Source organism: Thamnophis elegans, chromosome 10, assembly GCF_009769535.1.
Source record: "Thamnophis elegans isolate rThaEle1 chromosome 10, rThaEle1.pri, whole genome shotgun sequence".
Lineage (NCBI taxonomy): Eukaryota > Metazoa > Chordata > Lepidosauria > Squamata > Colubridae > Thamnophis > Thamnophis elegans.
In genome coordinates, this window is record NC_045550.1 from 4,375,297 (window position 1) to 4,398,843 (window position 23,547).

Here is a 23,547-nt window from a genome sequence, read left to right on the forward strand (position 1 = left end):
GAAGGAAGATTTGCCTACTATTCAAGAATGGACATTAAAAGTAACAAACCTAGCAGAGATGGCTAAAATATCAGCATATCTCAAGGACCATTCAAATGAGAGATATAAACTGGAGCAATACTGGAAGAAGGAAGAATTGCCTACTATTCAAGAATGGACATTAAAAGTAACAAACCTAGCAGAGATGGCTAAAATATCAGCATATCTCAAGGATCACTCCAATGAGAGATATAAACTGGAGCAATACTGGAAGAAGGAAGAATTGCCTACTATTCAAGAATGGACATTAAAAGTCACAAACCTAGCAGAGATGGCTAAAATATCAGCATATCTCAAGGACCATTCAAATGAGAGATATAAACTGGAGCAATACTGGAAGAAGGAAGATTTGCCTACTATTCAAGAATGGACATTAAAAGTAACAAACGTAGCAGAGATGGCTGAAATATCAGCATATCTCAAGGACCACTCCAATGAGAGATATAAACTGGAGCAATACTGGAAGAAGGAAGAATTGCCTACTATTCAAGAATGGACATTAAAAGTCACAAACGTAGCAGAGATGGCTGAAATATCAGCATATCTCAAGGACCATTCAAATGAGAGATATAAACTGGAGCAATACTGGAAGAAGGAAGATTTGCCTACTATTCAAGAATGGACATTAAAAGTAACAAACGTAGCAGAGATGGCTGAAATATCAGCATATCTCAAGGATCACTCCAATGAGAGATATAAACTGGAGCAATACTGGAAGAAGGAAGAATTGCCTACTATTCAAGAATGGACATTAAAAGTAACAAACCTAGCAGAGATGGCTAAAATATCAGCATATCTCAAGGACCATTCAAATGAGAGATATAAACTGGAGCAATACTGGAAGAAGGAAGAATTGCCTACTATTCAAGAATGGACATTAAAAGTCACAAACGTAGCAGAGATGGCTGAAATATCAGCATATCTCAAGGACCATTCAAATGAGAGATATAAACTGGAGCAATACTGGAAGAAGGAAGATTTGCCTACTATTCAAGAATGGACATTAAAAGTAACAAACGTAGCAGAGATGGCTGAAATATCAGCATATCTCAAGGACCACTCCAATGAGAGATATAAACTGGAGCAATACTGGAAGAAGGAAGAATTGCCTACTATTCAAGAATGGACATTAAAAGTCACAAACGTAGCAGAGATGGCTGAAATATCAGCATATCTCAAGGACCATTCAAATGAGAGATATAAACTGGAGCAATACTGGAAGAAGGAAGATTTGCCTACTATTCAAGAATGGACATTAAAAGTAACAAACGTAGCAGAGATGGCTGAAATATCAGCATATCTCAAGGACCACTCCAATGAGAGATATAAACTGGAGCAATACTGGAAGAAGGAAGAATTGCCTACTATTCAAGAATGGACATTAAAAGTCACAAACGTAGCAGAGATGGCTGAAATATCAGCATATCTCAAGGACCATTCAAATGAGAGATATAAACTGGAGCAATACTGGAAGAAGGAAGAATTGCCTACTATTCAAGAATGGACATTAAAAGTAACAAACCTAGCAGAGATGGCTAAAATATCAGCATATCTCAAGGATCACTCCAATGAGAGATATAAACTGGAGCAATACTGGAAGAAGGAAGAATTGCCTACTATTCAAGAATGGACATTAAAAGTAACAAACCTAGCAGAGATGGCTAAAATATCAGCATATCTCAAGGACCATTCAAATGAGAGATATAAACTGGAGCAATACTGGAAGAAGGAAGAATTGCCTACTATTCAAGAATGGACATTAAAAGTCACAAACGTAGCAGATGGCTAAATTATCAGCATATCTCAAGGATCACTCAAATGAGAGATATAAACTGGAGCAATACTAGAAGAAGGAAGATTTGCCTACTATTCAAGAATGGACATTAAAAGTAACAAACCTAGCAGAGATGGCTAAAATATCAGCATATCTCAAGGACCATTCAAATGAGAGATATAAACTGGAGCAATACTGGAAGAAGGAAGAATTGCCTACTATTCAAGAATGGACATTAAAAGTAACAAACCTAGCAGAGATGGCTAAAATATCAGCATATCTCAAGGATCACTCCAATGAGAGATATAAACTGGAGCAATACTGGAAGAAGGAAGAATTGCCTACTATTCAAGAATGGACATTAAAAGTCACAAACCTAGCAGAGATGGCTAAATATCAGCATATCTCAAGGACCATTCAAATGAGAGATATAAACTGGAGCAATACTGGAAGAAGGAAGATTTGCCTACTATTCAAGAATGGACATTAAAAGTAACAAACGTAGCAGAGATGGCTGAAATATCAGCATATCTCAAGGACCACTCCAATGAGAGATATAAACTGGAGCAATACTGGAAGAAGGAAGAATTGCCTACTATTCAAGAATGGACATTAAAGTCACAAACGTAGCAGAGATGGCTGAAATATCAGCATATCTCAAGGACCATTCAAATGAGAGATATAAACTGGAGCAATACTGGAAGAAGGAAGATTTGCCTACTATTCAAGAATGGACATTAAAAGTAACAAACGTAGCAGAGATGGCTGAAATATCAGCATATCTCAAGGACCACTCCAATGAGAGATATAAACTGGAGCAATACTGGAAGAAGGAAGAATTGCCTACTATTCAAGAATGACATTAAAAGTCACAAACGTAGCAGAGATGGCTGAAATATCAGCATATCTCAAGGACCATTCAAATGAGAGATATAAACTGGAGCAATACTGGAAGAAGGAAGAATTGCCTACTATTCAAGAATGGACATTAAAAGTAACAAACCTAGCAGAGATGGCTAAAATATCAGCATATCTCAAGGATCACTCCAATGAGAGATATAAACTGGAGCAATACTGGAAGAAGGAAGAATTGCCTACTATTCAAGAATGGACATTAAAAGTAACAAACCTAGCAGAGATGGCTAAAATATCAGCATATCTCAAGGACCATTCAAATGAGAGATATAAACTGGAGCAATACTGGAAGAAGGAAGAATTGCCTACTATTCAAGAATGGACATTAAAAGTAACAAACCTAGCAGAGATGGCTAAAATATCAGCATATCTCAAGGATCACTCCAATGAGAGATATAAACTGGAGCAATACTGGAAGAAGGAAGAATTGCCTACTATTCAAGAATGGACATTAAAAGTAACAAACCTAGCAGAGATGGCTAAAATATCAGCATATCTCAAGGACCATTCAAATGAGAGATATAAACTGGAGCAATACTGGAAGAAGGAAGAATTGCCTACTATTCAAGAATGGACATTAAAAGTAACAAACGTAGCAGAGATGGCTAAAATATCAGCATATCTCAAGGACCACTCAAACGAGAGATATAAACTGGAGCAATACTAGAAGAAGGAAGATTTGCCTACTATTCAAGAATGGACATTAAAAATAACAAACCAAGCAGAGATGGCTGAAATATCAGCATATCTCAAGGACCACTCCAATGAGAAATATAAACTGGAACGGAGAAGATGGATTGACTATACTCAAAATAAATAACGGGACTAAGAAATTCCAGATAGCTTTTGACTGAAGAAACAAGGAATGATATAATCTGCTTAGAGTTAGCCTAGCAAAGAGGAGTTAAAGCTGAAATGAAAGATGATCTTAAGTTTATTTCAGAATATCTTTGTTAAAGATTTATACCCTGTATTGGTTCTGGGAAGTCGGGGGGGGGGAGTTGGGGGTGTGTGGATGGGGAGGTTAGGGGGAGGGAAGTAAACATTCGTAAAAGTTTTTTTTTTTTCCCCAAAATTTTCAATAAAAAAATAATAAGACGGGCTCTTTCGAGGGGTGGAGGGAGTCAAGAGTTTGGAGCCGTTTGCACCGTCGCCGGTGCGGTACTGCTGTTTCCGACGGCTCTCCGCTCCCCAAGAGCCGCCGCTTGAAAGACCTTGCTCGCCCCCCCCCCCAACTCAACAAGTCCACCGGCGTGGGAAGGAGCCGGCAACTCTCCCTAGTGGAGAACCAGCGGCAATTTCCCCATCCCCACCCCCGGTCCCTTCTTTTTTTTCCCCGGCGCCAGGCGGCGGCGGCGGCGCGCGAGGGCGCGCGTGCCTTCGCACAGTCCTTACTCCCGCTCGGCACCGAACCCGACAGGCTGCCGGCACGCTGCGCTCTCCTTTCTCCCGTGCATTGCCTAAAGTAGGAGGAAAGGCAGCTTCCCTCCCCCGAAGCGCCCGGTCTGCAAAACCGGGAAGGGAGGGTGTGGGGAGGGGGAGGAAAACGACAGAAAATGCTTCCAAGCGAAGGGCTGTGGGAGCCAGGTTTGCAAGCGGGACTCGCCAAAGCGGCAGCCCCGCCGCCGCTGCCACCTACCCCCTTTTCCTCCTCCTTCCTCCCTACAACAGCCTCCCGCCCTCCTTTCCTTTATTTTTCCATCGGATCTGGGATCCCACTGGAGGGAGTTGAGTAAACGGGGACGTTTCCAAGGGCTGCGTGGCTTCTGCTCTGTTACATTGAAATTGCCTGCGAGACTCTCGAATGAATTGAGGTTGGACTGCGAAATCTAACGAGGAAGAACAGAGAGAGAGAGAGAGGCGTTGATAGTGGTTGGGGGTCTCCGGGAAGATATATATATATATTTTTTCCCTTTTTCCGAAACCTTCCTCGCTGTGTTATCTTGCAGCAGATGCTCTTGCGAGAGCGGCTGGTTCCTCTGCAAGCTTGCAGAAGTGAGCCGGGAGAGAGATGCACCGTCGCAAAGGAACCGCACTGACCTTTACTTATTTCTAAGGAAAAACGCTTGCAAGGTAAGCAACCTCGCGCTGTTTGCAGACCAGCCGGGATTTCTAGGGGGGAACTGCAGACGCTTCCACCACCCCCCCTTTCCCCAGCCCCCCAAATCCCCCCCCCCCGAGGATCAAAGAGCGCCTTGACACAAGCCTCGGCATCGTTAAGGCTTCGGGGAGAGCAGTGAGTTACCATGGCTGCCGAATTCAAACTTCCCAGGGAGAGAGAGAAGTCTTGTGCACGCAGAGAGACGAGGCGCGTAACCCTTCAAGGGGGGAGAGAGAGAGAAAGCGGGGTTGGTTATGCAATATAGGACGTGGCTCCCCTTCGCAGCCTTACAAGTTTCGCGGGGAAGAAGGGCGGAGAAGCTGGGGGGGGGGGGAATACTACTCCGCACGTCCCCAAATTGCGCTCTTCCATGGGGAAAAAATACGCCCGCAAATCGGGGATTCTTTTGGCACTTAAGCGCTGGGGATGCTCCTTTCCCCCCGGGCGTGGATTTGGCAACTAATGTCTCCCGCTGGCTCGGAGGATTTTCCGCCGCCGCCGCTACTACTACTCGGTAAATGAGGTCCGCCCTTGAGGGGAGAGGAGGGGTGGGAACTGCGCGATCCACGGAGACTTATCCCAACGTGCCGCTAAGTTGGAGCGCGCAAGAGAACTTCCCGCAGAAAGACACCCCGCGGACCTGGCTTGGGATTATGATCTAGGGCAGTGTTTCTCAACCTTGGCAACTTGAAGATGTCTGGACTTCAAGTCCCAGAATTCCCCAGTCAACAAATGCTGGCTGGGGAATTCTGGGAGTTGAAGTCCAGACATCTTCAAGTTGCCAAGGTTGGGAAACACTGATCTATGGGCAGTGTTTCTCAACCTTGGCGACTTTGAAGTCCTGCGGACTTCAACTCCCAGAATTCCCCCAGCCAGCTACGCTGGCTGGGGGATTCTGGGAGTTGAAGTCCGCAGTACTTCAAGTCGCCAAGGTTGAGAAACACTGATCTAGGGCTGGACGAGGAGAAGCGCTCTCCCGGGGGGGGGGGGAAGAAAACCCCATCCTCCCCCTTGCAAGCCCGCTAAGCAGGTTGAATCCCGGGAAGATGCGCCAGGTGGAAAGGGAAAAAAAGAAAGGGAGCCAAAAGCAGCGCGCACCGGGATCCAACGTCCTTGCGTCCTGCTGCCTCATGCTGGCAGGGAGCGGGGAGGTGTCCGCCTTGCGCCTTTAGCACATAAAATACCCTCTCCTGTGACCTCAGCTCGCTACGGCGAGCTCCAGTAACTGGGCGCAAAGATTGCAGCTTAGAGAAGGAGGGGGGATAGGATAGGAAAGCTGGAGAGTTTAAATGTAAGCTCTTTTTTTTTTTTTTTTTGCACGCCCGGGAAGCCCCGGAACGAAATGCTGTATTACTCTAAAGGGTTGTCTCCAAAGATCCTGCCCCAAAGGAACAGCTGCCTCTCCTTGGCACCGCAAAGCTAGAGCAGGCAGCGAAGGGGTAGAATTTCGACCTTGGACGGGTTGAAATGGGTGAGATCTGACAGGCACAGAGGGGGTTCTTTAACTCATTAGTAGCTGGGAAAGAGATTAGAAAGACCATTCATTGCATCCCGATTCTGGAAAGCAGATGCTGCTTGTAGTAAAATAACGGTAGGAAGGATACAAAAAGAAAAATGATACAAAGAATTGTCTTGTTGGGTTCCTTTCCTTTCTGCGTTCTGAAGTTCATACCTCTCTCCTGTTCTGTAATCTCTCATTCTGAAGGTATGTAGGTTAGAATCAAGATTATGGATAAAAAAATTACTAGGCAGACATCACATGATGTGGCCATTTCATCATCATGTATATTTATTCATAATTTCGCTATTTAAGTATTTAATGGAGATGTTAAAGTAGGAAGATAAACTAATAGCTGCATACGTAGATAAGTGTCTATTAGTAAAATGTAAAAATAAATCTTAGTTTTTGTTATGTTTATGTTTATCTTATAATCAGCAAAAATGCAGGTGTTCTGAATTTAGCCATATAGATTAATGCCCATTACTAGTAGAGACATTAGAGCATTTTTCAACAGTATCTGTACAATTTTCTCTTAAAGTATTTTAATGCGAATTGGTTTAATCACACTAGCGTGAATTTTAAATAGATTTTAAAGTGGGATCAGTATTCTAGTTTCAAATTAACGATGCAAAGTTATTTTATCTAAAATATTGTGAACAGTTTAAAGGGCTAATTGTTATTTCTTACAAATAAATGAGTAACCAGTTAACTGCAAAAATGATAATGAAATAAACCACTGATCAAAGGTTTAAAAATTTAAAGTGCTTAACATTCAGTACACTAGTTTCTTCATTAAATTAAAAAGTCAACCCTTACAGAAACACCTCATGTTGCAAGTGAGAAATTTTGTTGAAAGGGATAGATATCAAACTGCAAAAGACTGAATCAAAATAATCCAATAGTAAACTATTTACAATAGAATTATGTGAGCAGCCATGAAACGTGAAATAATTCAACTGCATATGGAAAAAAGAAAATGGAACTGTTTTTTTTTAAATTAATTCTCCCACCCAAAGAAATTTAAGGCTGAGAAATAAAGTACATAGCATTGTTATTTTTGTATCAAACATAACAAAGCAATCCTAAATATCTGTTCACAATAAACCCTATTGAATTCAGTGGTGTTTTATTCTAAACATTGGATAAAGGATGGCAATTTAATTAAAAAAGTTCTTGAATATGTCCTGAGTCAGAAGCAACAACTATAACCACTAATAGAAAACCAGCCATCTTTAACATTATGCTGTCCAGATGTGATGGGATTAATATTCAATTTAGTCGACATGGAGAGGAACAGTTTAGAGAAAATTTTAACTAAAGAAGGGTTTTTTCTCTTAAAAACAATTGTAGGACCCAGTATTAACACATATACACAGAACTTTATGAAAGAATGTAAAAACTAAAAAAAAATAGTTTTTTCCATATACTTTAGGAGTGATCATAAATTTCCCACTTAAGTTTTAAAATGAAACTAAATATACAGTTCACTGCTGAATGGAAGTCACTTATTATTGTGCATAATAAATGCCATAGTTGCTATAGATAAATAAGAAAAAAATATCTCTATTCTCAAATCTAGAAAATAATATAACTTGAAAATAATAGCATAACTAAAAAACATACATAATAGTAGTTTTTAATTATGATTCTGTCCCTAAACTTTTCAGAGTGCAATAAAACTTTTTAAGTCAATGTATTTGACACTTTAAAGAAACTAGTGACATTGCCTGGCCAATATGCTAGACTGCCAAATTGCATTGCCAAAGATGTTCTATAGTTCTGAAATTACTTTCTAGTTTTCATTTATAAATGATGTTTCTACAGGGCTCTGTGGGTCTTGCTCATAATGGTATTAAATGACAAATCCCAAGTTTAAGGGTCACTTTGTTAGAATTGATTAATAATAATCTAACCAGTCTTCTCATTATTGACATTACTGTTTTGGCATTTATCAGATCTCTTTTTTTTATCTGCATTTGCAACTTGAGAAAGGTTTTCAAACTACAGAATGTATAAAACATACTAAGTAATAATCCTTTTAAAATGTTAATGTTTTATAAACAAGCTATGAACATAACATGCAAATATTTTATAGGCACATTCATTTTATGTGCAAAATATTCTCTCTCCTATTAATCTCACTGAGATTAAGACATGTAACTGGGAATGTTCATATCCTTCTGCATGTTTTACAGATCATCCAATAAAGAGTGTCGTTGGTTAATATCTAACATAGGTAGTTAAACATCACTGCATGTGATATCACCAGTGAAGAAGAACATACCCAGATGATTTGGACTAATAACTAATAAAACTAATGAAATGTTGTCACATCACTTGAAAGTAGTTTTTGAACAAATGATTTATACCAGCATATGATACAATTGACACTGCATTAAATGATGAGTCATGTAGCATGTTTTCCCTTTAAAATGTAAAAATAGTTATATAAAACATGGTGATTCTGTTTGTTTATACTGGGTTAATATGATTCTAGTTCATGTAATGACTTCATCAAAAGCCTGTATCACTGGAAAAAAAAATGGACAGCTTGGTAAACTAAACTGTTTTCAGTACACAATTCTCCAAGAGAATTCTATATAAATTAGCTTCACAGTTCAACTGTAAAGTTTCAAACAGATTTATGTCAAGACATTGTCAGCGTGAATAATTACAGCATAGGGTTTAACATTTTTAGATAACCTCATTCATGAATCATTACAAGTGATTAATGCTCCAGTGTACATTCATGAATAATTTAATTCACAGAACCTGGGGCTAAGGGCATAAAAAAAAATTCAAAGACTACAATAACCTATATCTGGTCTTGGGTATTCGGGAAAACCCAGAAGACTATACAAACCAGATTTTTATATCTTCAAGAAAAAGAAGACCCATTATTGAAGAAGTCCAAAGAATCAATGCATTAGTTTTCAAGATAGTAAGTGCTTGGATTTCCCCCAAAACTTATTCGAGCTTACCATTTGTTTTATAAACTCTGGCATTCAAGTTCTATTTACTTTCAGTTCTGCAGGCCAACCAAATTATTGGCACAGTGAATTTATAAAATGCAGATAGATAGGATATATAACCAAGAAGAGAGGGGCCTTAAATTCTATGTGAGCAACTGGACCAATCACAAGGAGAAAAAAACAATCTCGAAACTGTGTAGTAATATCAATTAAAGCATTTAACTAGGACATAGTGTAATTATACAATAGCATTGTTATTCCTCTCCACTCCTACTCTCCTATCTTTAAGACTCTGTCCCTTATGCAGCAAAGCTAGAGAGGTTCTCAAGGAAGCTAGGCAAGTTAAGAGTTAAGGCCATGTATGTTTCTGCGCAGTTAAATGTCCTGACTAGGATTTAGGATTATGCCAAGTGGGACTATTAAGATGCAGTGATGACCATCAACATGGATAATTTTAAGTAGAGGATTGAATGAAAAAAAAAGCACTATAAATTAAATCAATACATTTATAGGAGGTAAAGACTGTCAGACTACTAGTTTTTATGGTTCATTTATCTCTGATATCAGAACTAATATGGATGGATGAATTCTCAGTACCAGGTGTATTTGTGTATTTGTCAATTTTTCACAATCTTTGCATAGCCATAAAGAGCAGAATGCTAGATTAAGTTTGTCCTTCATCTGATCCTGCACAGCTTTTCTTAGCCTGCTTTCATTGCACCACGCTTACATATTTGATGGTTTTTTGGCATCAGGATAGGGAAGGCTGACCATAATGTTCCTTTTAAGTAAATGTATTGTCTCAAAAGGTTTACATTAGGAAATGCAGGAATGTTACTAGAGGGATTATATAACTGTTTGTAATTTTATTTATTTATGTACTTTCACATTCCATATGAATGTACATTCACTTTCCACATGTATATACTACACATGGTAGTACATGTTTCTTTCAGCATAAGTTGCATTTTTCCCCATCACATACAAAAAACTTTGACATTTAATTCTACATTCGGGTCATTTAGTGAGTTTTTTTTAGAACATAATGAGTTATTTAAAACAAAATATGTCCACAGTAAAATATATAAAATTGCTATTGCATATAAAGTTTTATCAGAAGACGTATGACAGTTATGTTTCTGCAACATAGCTAAGTTACTATTTCCCCCAAAGTGATAATGTCTTGATGACAGAGTTCAAGTTGAACAAAATATCCTTATCTAATCTTCAAATCCTTTTTCCTGTGCCAAATCCCTGGGAAGTAGCATCATAACTCAGAAGGGCTGGTACAAAGAACAAGTTACAACTAAGATTCAAATGCAGTGTTGATTTTATCTCTTCTATGTTCATACTTTGCTATTACATGAATCCTGTTTTTGTTTTGAACTAAACAGCAATATTTACTCTCCAAGTGTAAACAGTACAGACTTCTGCAAACAATATATTTTCTTGAAGTAGCAATCCCTTTTAAAAAAGTTTTGAGATTTTCCTGGTTTCTGTCTATCACTGAGCATATTGAAATCTATATATTGTTTGTTAAACCTCTTAAACTTAACAAAAACCCTTTAGTGTCAGTACTGTTTATACATTTGTGCATTTAACAACTGAAATTGAATTTCTAGATAGTCTCAAATCAGATGCATCCTTTAACAGAGGAATCATGAAATATAAGTATGAGCTTTCCATAAGTATGTACAAGAAATATAACAGTTGCTACAGTTGACAGAGAAGGACGATACAAGAAGAAATCCCTCCAACACATCTTCTGTTGTATCTGTCAAAGACCTGTTCCAGTTCTAACCACACAGTATTTTCCAGGACCATCATAATAGCAATAGCAGTTAGACTTATATACCGCTTCATAGGGCTTTCAGCCCTCTCTAAGCGGTTTACAGAGTCAGCATATCGCCCCCACAGTCTGGGTCCTCATTTCACCCACCTCGGAAGGATGGAAGGCTGAGTCAACCCTGAGCCGGTGAGATTAGAACCGCTGAACTGCAGATAACAGTCAGCTGTAGTTGCCTTCAGTACTGCACCCTAACCACTGCGCCACCTCGGCTCATATAAACTAGTTTATAGATAGATTGTCTACTATTATAGTCCTTCTTAAACGCTGGAATAGCATCTAACAATCAATCTGGGCTATTTCATTATGCAATGTTGAGTTTCCTATTCCTTTAGTAAAGGGAATTGTTTATTTGAGTAACAAAATGAAGCACTGAAATGTATTTGTAAAATATATGACGGTAGTGATTTCATCATAGCATTCATAGAACTGCATGGCAATATTAATTGACTTCATATACATTGCTGCATATTTTCTCTTCCCCTTTGCCTATTGACTAGTTATTTCTCATATTTGTGAAATGGTAAATTCAGATGAGAGACTAACCCATAAATGATTACTGCACTTATATACTTCAATAAAACACTTTGATGAATTTTCATTTCCATACACACGGAGATTTGTGCGTACACAGACACACACACACACACACTCACTCACTCACTCACTCACTCACTCACTCACTCACACATATGTATCTTGGAATAAAAGCTTGTAATCAGTGGCTACTATGCATAGAAATAGTTTATCATAAAGAACATAAAGCCATTTGTCCTCATTGTTGTGAGATACCTTTCAATTCATTTACCATCTGAAAACATCCAGTGAGAGTATTACTGTTTGGTCATAGTCTGTTTCAATAATATGGTAACCATTATTTTTGAGATGACATAACCCTGTTTATACACTTGCTTTCTTATGATGAGACTGATCTCTTTCATAAAATGTTTTTATGTCATAGGTAACACTACATATAGTAGTTGCTTCCTTTTACTTTTGAGGACTGACACTATTTTCCACCAGGTTGAATTGGTGGAAGCATCAAGGATTATTAGAATGTTGGGACACTCTCAGTAAGAATGCTTCCTTTCATGCGTCACTATCCTGTCACTAAGCGTATACTAAATTGTTAACCTCATTTCACCTCATAGAGCCGAGGTGGCGCAGTGGTTAGAGTGCAGTACTGCAAGCTACTTTAGCTGACTGCTAGTTTGGCAGTTCGGCGGTTCAAATCTCACCGGCTCAGGGTTGACTCAGCCTTCCATCCTTCCGAGGTGGGTAAAATGAGGACCCAGATTGTTGTTGGGGGCAATATGCTGACTCTGTAAACCGCTTAGAGAGGGCTGAAAGCCCTATGAAGCGGTATATAGGTCTAACTGCTATTGCTATAAAGCAATTATCAACCACAACTATCTGTTGTATCATTAATACACCGCAGGAATGCTTATCCTTGTTCAGCACAGTTAACGTTAGAATCACTATTCTAGGTTAATTCCTTTCGGTTCATTGCCATGCTGCTAATGCCTTTTGCCATAGTGGTTAAAAAAAACCTAACAATGGCAGTATTTTATTTAGTCATTATTTAAGAAAAATGAGGTTGAATATATGTCTAATGTTTGCATATGCAAAAAAACCCTGAAAACCTCACCTAGCAGTTTTTGTTCATTGTGATTCCTCTGCCCAAGCAGGATGAATCCAGGATGAATATCTTTCAGATATTACATCACAGAACACTAGGCAAAGATTTACTGGGAACTGTAGCAGATTTCAGAATATAATAGCTGAATATCTCTTTATATACAAGTAATTAATATAGTTTAGGGAAAGAGCAGTGATAAAACAGATTATTATAGCAACACAGACTTGTTAGGTACTACTGTGAAATTGGACTATAGACTCCAATTGCTACTAGTCAGATTCTTAATCATGTCTATGTTATGAAAAGAACAGATGTATTAATGTGTTGATATGGAGTTCAACATCATTAAGCTTATATTGGACAAATTGACTTGCCCCTTTTTGTAGCATCAAAGAAGGAATGGTATACTTCTCTCATGTTTCACTACATGAAGAACAGAAGTCATGATGAAATAAACGGATCAGTTGAAATCCCTAAAGTGAAATAAGATTGCTAGGCATTTGTGAAAGTGCACAATTTATACAGTAATTTGTCTTTTGGTTGCTTGTGTGATAGTTATGGCAACTCCTGAGAAAACACTTTTTATCTTCGTTGTGTAGTGGAGAGTTCTGAAAGTTCTGTAGTATAAACATTGTTTTTCTTCTGCAGATGTTATTTATTCAGTCAGATCCTTGAAACATCTTCACATAATTTTTAATTAGTTTAGTTGCTGTTGCTGTGATTTCTACATCAGCACTTTTCCTTCTGGCTTACTGTAGTGTTATTGGAGAAAAGACTGAAGGATTTTTGAATATTGCCTCTGTTTCTTCTACCTGCTAAGTCAGTGATTGCAATCTTATTATTGAGCTGTTCTTTAACTTTATTTTTGAGTGCTATCCTGAATATCATAAGAAAGTGCTTAGATCTTCCTTGTTGTTTTTTTTAACTGAATGTGGTATGATTATTATTTTTTGTTCCTCAACGGTATACTCAAATTATTTTATACATTTATTCCTCTTTGCTTGGCTCCTTTTGCAACTGCCACATTTTAGTTGAAATTTAATCAGTGTTGAAGCTATGTGAAAGTATTTTCTGAGTCCTGAAATTAACCTGGCATTATTTATGCATGCTTATAGATTATATATATTTTGGGGGGAAAGTCAGCGCTGTATACTCTGATTTTAGTTTTAATTTCTGATGCTGCAAAAGCCTTGTATATTAATGAAAAAAAAATAAGTTAAATGGCAATTAACTCCTCTCCACTAATTTTTTGACATGGCTTCCTGACCACAAGTAAATGTGTTCAACAGAAGAAAAGTATTTATATACATAGTTTGAACTGTTTTAACATTTATGTATAATCAGCAATGCTCTTATCACTTCTGTAGTATATCTTCTGGCTTCAGTTAAATAATGCCATCATCCGCCCCCAAAACACATTACTGTGGATTCTTTGTGCGGATTCTTATGACAAATGTAGACATCAACATTTGGCATCATGTCGAAGTGAAACTGTCCAAATTATTTTTAATGGGGTTTTTTTTTCTGACTCTGAAATACAGCTATCAAATACAGCTAACCTGAAATGATCACTTAATAAATGGAATATGGGACCCACAGAATACTTGACAGATTAAACTAGAAACATGCAGTCAGTTTACTACTGTAGATTATAGGTTTGTCTTGCGCTATGCTAGGGGTTCAATAGTCTTTTTTTCCCCTTTTAAAAAACTTACATTGTATATCTATTAAAAGTAAAAAGTAAAGGATTTCAAATCAATCACTATTTCCTTTTGTGCTTCTGTTATTTTTTTTATTCATATTGCTGGTAGTTAAAATGGATTTTTCTGTACATTCTAAAGTGTGTGAGTTTGTGTGTACACACACACACACACATATTTTGCAGACATTTAAGTCCTTAAAATGCAGAATAATTTTGTTGACAGTGGTGTATTGGGTAAGGCACTGACTACATATCAGGAGACAGCGAGTTCTAGTTCTGCCTTAGGCAGAAAGCCAACTGGCTGATCTTAGAACAATCCCTCTCTCAGCCTTAGGAAGGAAAACTACTTTTCAAAAACCTTGCCAAGAAAACTGCATGGACTTGTTAAGACAATCAGTAGGAGTCAAAAACTAATTAGCAATAGCAATAAGACTTATATACCGCTTCATAGGGCTTTCAGCCCTCTCTAAGCGGTTTACAGAGTCAGCATATCGCCCCCACAGTCTGGCTCCTCATTTCACCCACCTCGGAAGGATGGAAGGCTGAGTCAACCTTGAGCCGGTGAGATTAGAACCGCTGAATTGCAGATGCACAGTCAGCTGAAGTGGCCTGCAGTACTGCACCCTAACCACTGCGCCACCTCGGCTCTTGATTCAAAGGCACATGCACACAAACACAATTCCTTATGAATTGGTGTGAGCATAATACACAGGTAGTCCTTGACTTACAACAGTTCATTTAGTGATAGTTCAAAATTACAACAGCACTGAAAAAATGTGACTTACCAATTTTCACATTTGTGACCAGAGATTTCCCCATAGTCATGTGATCAAAATTCAGAGGCTTGGCAATTCTCATGTTTATGACAGCTGCAGTGTCCTGGAGTCATGTGATCCCCTTTTGTGACCCACTGGCAAGCTAAGTCAGTGGGAAAGGTAGATTCATTTAATAACTGTGTTACTAACAACTCCAGTGACTCACTTAACAACTGGCAAGAAAGGTAGTAAAATGGGTCAAACTCACTTAAATCTTTCATTTAACAGAAATTTTGGCCTAAACTGTAGTCATAAACTGATGACTACCTGTAGTAACCCCATTATGTACTGATCAACAGTCTGCTGCCATATTTTTCAGTCACTAAAACTTGTACAAATCTTTTTGACACTCAGGAAAATGCAGCAACAAACATAATTATGCAAAAACATTTCTAATTAATTGCTTCATTATTGTTAGTTGAAGCAAATCTTTCAAGACAAAGTATTTTACCTCCAATAGACCGATCAGATCCCACAGACTAGGCCTCCTCCGAATTCCATCCGCCGGCCAATGCCGACTGGCGACTACCCGGAGGAGAGCCTTCTCTCTGGCTGCTCCGACCCTCTGGAACGAGCTCCCCATGGAGATTCGAACCCTCACCACCCTCCAGGCCTTCCGCAAAGCCCTTAAAACCTGGCTGTTCCGACAGGCCTGGGGCTAAAGAGTTTTTGCCCCCCTTCTCGAATGGTATGGTTGTTGTGTGTTTTTAAATTTTGTATTGTTATGTCTTGTCTTTTTATCCCCCTGTCTGTATTTCCTTCCCTGATTGAATGGTGAGCCGCCCTGAGTCCCCTTCGGGGAAAAGGGCGGCATATAAATGTAATCAATCAATCAATCAATCAATCAATTTTCAGTGAGAGTAGAATCCCTTCCACAACAGGGATGGATTGCAATCCAAGGGACTTTCTTATGATCTACAGTATGTTTCTATTTAAGCAAGTAACTTAAAATTGTTCAATTATGGAGCCTAGAAGAACTTTAAATAAGTAGCCATTTCCATATACAATGGGATGAGGTGTTTTGTGACCTAATTGTTATGATATTGTTATTTAATTTGTGGTGTTTTCTCCCAGTATGGCCATTAAAAAAAAAAAAAACCTTATGTTTACAAAATTAATTATAATTCTTGTAAACTGTTCACAAGAATTGTGAACAAGTCAAAGGCTGTAGAAAATACAAATAATGAACAATTGTAAAGCCAAATGCCTTGCCTTTGCCTTCATTCGTGTAAAACCAAAGTCATATTTCTACTGTTCCCTCAGATAACATCTCAGCATAGTTGAAACATCTGTTTTTATAAACGTATTTATAAAACCTCATCCCAAAGCCCAGAGGTTACATTTGTATGTTGACACAATAGTACAAAACAGATCTTTGTGAGACAGCATGAGCCAAGATGGTTAGGTTGTGGCTGCAGTTGCATATCTCCTACAAATAGATAATGCAGACTTGCTCACTTCATTGGATTGGGTTAATCCTCATGAGAACAGAGTCAATTTGTCTAAAATATTTATGGAAGATGCTTCATCAAATACATTAGCAATATAGTATTATTTTCTAGCAAGAACACTGTAGAGCGGGAGTGTCAAACTCAAGGGTAATGAGCCGATCCAACCTGTGGGGTGCTTACATCTGGCCTGCGGGGCTGGCCTGGAAATAGCAAAGTCCCATTGTGCCTCTGGCAGTGGGCCATGTGAGGCCCCTGTGCCCTGGCGGCCTCCTCCAATACTATGCCATACAAAACAGCCCCATTTGGGCCGCCAGGGTGCTGCAGGAAGTGTCGGTCCCTTCTCCCCCTCTCTCCCCAGCTGGCCTTCAGAGGAGAACTACAGTGCCGATCCGGCCCTTGAAGAAATCCAGTTTGACACCCCTGCTGTAGAGCACAAAGATACAGGTGCATTTTTGAAAAGTGTACAAGATGGATAGGGAAATCAAATTCTGCAAAGAAGTACAAGACAAAAATAAAAAAACCAACAGAGGTAGAAATAAAAACTGATACATTACAGAATGGACGTGGGCATTTGGCAGTATTTTTGGTATTAGTTTGCCATATGGTGTAATGATAGAGTATTATTCCTTAAATAAAAACTACCTACAAACAGGCATTCTTTGACCTACAATGGCAACTGAGACTGCTATCAGTTAGTGATATGGTCAGCAATAGCAATAGCAGTTAGACTTATATACCGCTTCATAGGGCTTTCAGCCCTCTAAGCGGTTTACAGAGTCAGCATATTGCCCCCACAGTCTGGGTCCTCATTTCACCCACCTCGGAAGGATGGAAGGCTGAGTCAACCTTGAGCCGGTGAGATTCGAACCGCTGAACTGCAGATAACAGTCAGCTGAAGTGGCCTGCAGTACTGCACCCTAACCACTGCGCCACTTCGGCTCATAAAGCACAGCTGCAGTGTTTAGTGACAACAATCCCTGCAGTCTCAGCTGCCATTGTAACTGATTATCAGAGTTGTTAAATAATGCAATCCCTCAGGCTACAACCAAAGTCAGTGGAGAAACTGGTGGGAAGTTTCTCAGGTCTGCAGGCAAATAAATAGTTACTACTGGATGGGAGAGGGAGTGAAGTTGGGCGGGAGTGTGTGCAAGAGGCGTGGTGCAAAGGAGTGTGCAAGAGAAGCTGAGAGTATACAAGAATTGTGGGTCAAGTGTTCAAGTAGGTTGGGGAAGGGTGTACAAGAGGCATCCCAGAGTTTTGGAAGGTCCAGGTTGGGTAAATGTGCAGGGATGTGTGAGTGGCTGGCACACTAACGGAGGGACTGGTGTGTGTGTGTGTGTGGGGGGGGGGAATAGACATCTAACCTTCCCTGCTGGTTTCCATATCCATATTGCCTTTCTGAGGAAGCCAACAATGGAAAGTTGCAAATGGAGGTCAGCCAATGGACTGTTGGGATGGCCAGAATTCTGAGAATCAGTTGTTAGCCATCATTTGTTCAATACTATTTTAATGGTCACTGGTCATAGGTCAAGAACTATGTTACTTGTTGATAGTAATTTACAAGCTCAAGCATAAAGTGTTTGTCTAATAGCAATAAGAAAATCATGTGAATATATACTAAAGTTCTCATTAAGCAAATGTCTAAAATCTGATTGCTGCTTAATATTCTGAACTCCTAGATTATTATTATTTTTTGTTTAATTACCTTTAGGTTGCCAACATTTCTAAAAATATGTATTCAAGCATCATTTGTGTTCTCTGGAAGAGTAGATTATTTCAGTATTTCCAAAAACACAAAGACTTATTGAAGTTAAAAAGGCGTTTTATTTTCCAGTACCATGTACAACCAATTAGTAATAGTATATTTGTTATATTTTAGGCTAAGTAACACGATGGCTAAAGGAACTGATCATGAGATGAGGAATCTTTCATCTCCAGCCTCACAATCTCTCAATGATGAAAGTAAGTGGTATGTCCCTGGATTTCCCTTGGTTTTATCTAATAGAACTTTTATATACGCAGTGTGACATACAGTAGTTTATCTAAAAATATTTATGTAACTTGTTTAAGAAACTTCGTATGAATTAAATATTGACCAGAGAAGAAAAATAATTTAAGCTACGGTGATTAAACAAGTGACTCATCATATAGATAAATTTATTTGAATTTACTGGGTTTGTAAAGATTAGAGTTTTTTGAGTATTTGAGTATTTATTTATAGTTGGTTTATACATCCCCGCATTTAAAAAATAGTAATTCCGGGCAGTAAACACATGATTACAGCCAGTAAAACAAAAGGAATAAGTAACAACAATAGTAAACATAGACACAATTATGGCACTCAGAATCCAGCCACAGTTATGTGAGAAAGCTGCAATATACAACCCAGCATCCAGATTTTCAAGGCTTTACAAAACACCAACAGGGTTGAGTATTACCACTATTAATCTCACATTTCTTTCTAATCTAGAAGGTATTATCCCATAGTATTTAATTTTCAAAATTGCTGTCTAAGCAAATAAGTAAGCCCACTGGCTGTTTCTGAACCATAAAATTAACAAAAGCAGTATGGGGATATCAGCAATTCAAAACTAAAATATGACCTTATTCCCTATTTCCTATTTAGTATTTTTATTGGGTACCTACTTGTATCTAGGTATATATATATAGTGCTGTATGTTTTCTAATCCTGAGATAGGTGAACAATTATTGTGTTCTATATTTAATTTAATTTAATTTTAGTTCCTCATACTTATTAGGCAGGATAAATGAAAGAATCACTGTGATTTTAGAGTGAGCTGATATAAAAATTAATAAAATTGGTGAGCCCATTTCATTTTCTAAAAAGAAAGAATAAACACAACTCGTGCATTTAAGAGTCTTAGCAAAGAAGAATTCATCCGTCAAATTACTGTCCTAAAGTCCTTTGTGTCCCAGATATATTTAGTTCAGTGTTATAATACATGTATTTACTTGTATTGAAGCATATTGAATTCTTGTTCACTAACCAACTTTACTTTATAGTTGCAATATATAGCAATGAATGTACAGAATATTAAGGATGGACAGATTTTTGCATTTGTCTTTTAAACAGTATACTTTTAGTTCTTTCAGAGTAGCTAAAATGAATGATGTTTATGCACTATTTTGAATTCATTTTCTTGGCTGATTGAGTGAAATTGAATGCACACTTCATTTTCAAGGTAATAAAGTTGATATTTCGGTATTCAGAAACCATAAGCTATACTTACTGATAGGCTTCATCTTGTGATTACTATTTTCCTTTTCTCATGCCACCAAATGATTTTATATATTACTGTTTTATGCAAATGTAGTATTTTCTTCTTCATAATGCTTGGCTTTTGGGTACATGAAGCATCAACATTTTTTTTATTTCTAAACTCTAAATTCCTGCAAATCCTTCTTAATCCTTTTGAATGAGTTTGTTACATTTTTGTTTTGTTTTGGGTTACTCATTTATTTGAAGTGACCAAATTTACACTGACCTTGTTTTAATTATTCCATTGTGTCTGATTCTCTGAGACTGCCTGGACAAGTCCTTACAGTTTTCTAGCAAGGTGTTTCATAAGTGGTTTCCCATTGCTTCCTTCCTATGGACCCTATACCCTATATTGCAGTGTTTCCCAAACTTGGCAACTTGAAGATGTCCGGATTTCAACTCCCAGAATTCCCCAGCCAGCATTCGCTGGCTGGGGAATTCTGGGAGTTGAAGTCCGGACATCTTCAAGTTGCCAAGTTTGGGAAACACTGCTATATTGGGTGTACCTAGGTACACCCATGTTACACCTATCCTCCGCGAGCTGCACTGGCTACCCATTGGTCTCCGGACGCAATTCAAGGTGTTGGTTATTATCTTTAAAGCCCTACATGGCTTAGGGCCAGCATACCTGCGAGACCGCCTACTGCCACACTCCTCCCAGCGGCCAGTAAGATCCCACAGGGTGGGCCTCCTTCAGATGCCGTCAGCCAGACAATGTCGACTGGCGGCTTCCCGGAGGAGAGCCTTCTCTGTGGCTGCTCCGACCCTTTGGAACAAACTACCCCCAGAAATCCCTTATCCACTCTCATGGCCTTCAGAAAAGCTGTCAAGACCTGGCTTTTCCGGCAGGCCTGGGGCTGTTGACCTCATTGTTGAGGTCCAGCCCCGACTGAAATGAATGTATTTGTGTCGTTTTAACTTGTCTTATTTTATTTTTATTTTCTTTCTTTTCTCTTCTGTAAGCCGCCCCGAGTCCTTCGGGATTGGGCAGCCTATAAATAAAATTAAACTTACAAACTTACTATGGCTAAGAGAAAGTGACTATCCCAAGGCCACTCAACTGGCTTCATGGCCAAGGTGGACTAGAATTCATGGTCCCCTAGTTCCTAGCCAGATGCCTTCACCATTACACCAAATTGAATATATAAGTGCAAATAATATTTGTTATTCCACTTTAAATGTGTTTTCTCTGGTTTGCTTTTTCAGTTTATTCTATAAACTGTTACTCAGTTATTCTATAACAAGATAGAAAAATTTAATTTTATTTTTTTCCCTCACACCCTTTTTTTCACTCCCCCGGATAAAAATTAATCATGGTTATGCTCTCTTTTCATGCAATTTGGCATTGTTCTTCAGAATATAACATTTTCCCGTCTTAGCAATCAGGCTAAATGTTTAAAACAGATGTAAAGCAAGGCAATAAACTAAGATGTGATTCTCCCTAAGTGGAAGGAAACTGCCACTTGCAACAGCTTAGTTACATTTAACAATTGAACACAGTAGGGGTGTTAAATAGGTAGCACAAATTCTAATATTTTGCTATTTAAAATGAACATTTCCTTATTTCTGTATGAATATTCTATAAACGTATATCTTTGATGCATTATAGTAAAAGTAAGATAATGTTTTTCTTCTAAAATATTGATTCAGTGGTAATTTGAAACCCAATAAATGTGGGTGTTTCCATTGCCAAGAAAGCAGTTAAAGGCCACATTTTCAGGAGAATTAACTTTGCCTATAAAGAAATAGCACTTTTAAAACAGACGGCTGTTTATGTACATTGACATTTCCCTTAAACATTATTCTTAAAAATAACGAGTATCATCCAATTTGCAATCAGTTCCAGTCCCAAAATGACTAGTAATAAATGCAGATCTGTTTGTCCTAAAAAAAAAAAAAACTGAGGCTTCTGCACTGACGAGATTTAATCGCATGGCCTAAATTTATGATTTTAAGTTTACAGTAAGTTGTTTCTTTCTATAATCTCTTCAAGAGTTAATTATGCTGTCATCCAACAAATGTACCAAATGAAATGAAGGACCTCCAAGTCAGAGGTAAATTATAAGAAAGGATATGTTAGTTACCAAAATTATTCAGTGTCAATCTTTCTGCAGAATGAAAGTATCTACTGTATAGCATTAAAACATCAATAATATATAACATTTTTATTTTAATTTTTTTGTTAGCCAGCCGAGTGTCCGTTTTATCTCATGGGTCTTAAGAAAGTCCTTCAATATATAACATTTTTAATAACTGTTTCAGCTGCTTTTTCCCCTCCCAGCTCTCCTCACTATGGAAATAATGATTTCTGCATAAATATAGAGAGCATTCAGCCATAGCCGATAGTTGTTGTCCATTTGGCCAGGTTTGAATATTCTTAACGATATATGCTTAAGCAACAACCTTTAAACATCTTGGAGAACATAATATTTTATATGCATAATGCGTTTCTAAGGTCTTAGTATCTCATTTATATTTGGAGGGCAGTGATATTACACTAAGTCATAATGTCAGCGTAAAACAATTTAAAGCAGCATTTATATTTCCTAGATAAGTGCATAACATGTTTTGAGTACACTTCCCTATCTAAGGCCACAGATAGTCCTTGCTTAATGACGGTTGCATAGTAACCATTCAAAGTTATGACAGGCCACCTAAAAGCTGCTTATGACACCATTCCAAAGTTCTGACGACTGCACACATCACATTTCAGGTACTTGTCAGCTAGCTCACTTTTATGGATGGTTACAGCATTCCATGATCATATGAGTATGATTTATGACATTTTTTTTGCCAGTTTCCAGCCTTATTTGGCTGGTTTCCAATAAAAAAAATGCCCAGAGGGATACATTGATTTGTATTTAACAACCACCTGTTAGCAACTACCATATTCACTTGACCATGGTGTTTGTTTAACAACTGGAGCAAAAAAATAAAATCAGGCTCAATCTGTGCATGCAGTCTGTGGATTGATTTACAATGAATATTCTGGGTTCCACTATAGGCATAAATGAAGGACTATCTGTATATTTTGTTGCCAAAGAGAAGCAGAGAAGAGGCTATTTTCTGAAATAAGGGAGGAGGAGTTCTTGTATCCCCCTATCCAAAAGGAATTCTGGGTGACTTGAAAATATGCACACTTTTACTACTACGTCTTTTGAATTTCATTATTTGCTTCTGTTATGCATGCATATTACTATTTTTAAAGTTCTAATCTATTAGTCCATTAATTTTCATGAGATGGTGTTATTTATGTATTTTATAATACACAAAGACCACTACCTTCCTACCAGTGGTGGGTTCTAATCCCGTTCCAACCGTTACGGTTGTAACGGGGCTGGCGGCGTCCTCGTGCACGCGCGCAGTTCATGCATGCGTCTTAGCGCCTGCGCAATGCTCCAGCTGCTCGAGGAGAATCGCGCAGGCGCTGTATGTGCCATGCGCCTTCGTGGAAGCACAGAAGCCTTTAAAGACCGGTAAGGAGCGAGGGCGGGCGGGTGGGTCCTTTGGCG

General features: G+C 38.4%; 2 protein-coding genes across 4 annotated transcripts in view; one reads left to right on the plus strand and one right to left on the minus strand.

Annotated features, from left to right (window-relative positions):
• Positions 1-23,547, minus strand: part of DOCK1 (dedicator of cytokinesis 1) — a 510,685-nt gene that overhangs the window by 258,658 nt on the left and 228,480 nt on the right. The gene's annotated exons all lie outside the window — the stretch shown is intronic.
• Positions 18,648-23,547, plus strand: part of INSYN2A (inhibitory synaptic factor 2A) — a 42,962-nt gene continuing 38,062 nt past the window's right edge. The window contains exon 1 of the mRNA XM_032224958.1: positions 18,648-18,717. Within this exon, the coding sequence (XP_032080849.1) occupies positions 18,648-18,717 (70 nt within the window). The remainder of the gene's footprint in view (positions 18,718-23,547) is intronic.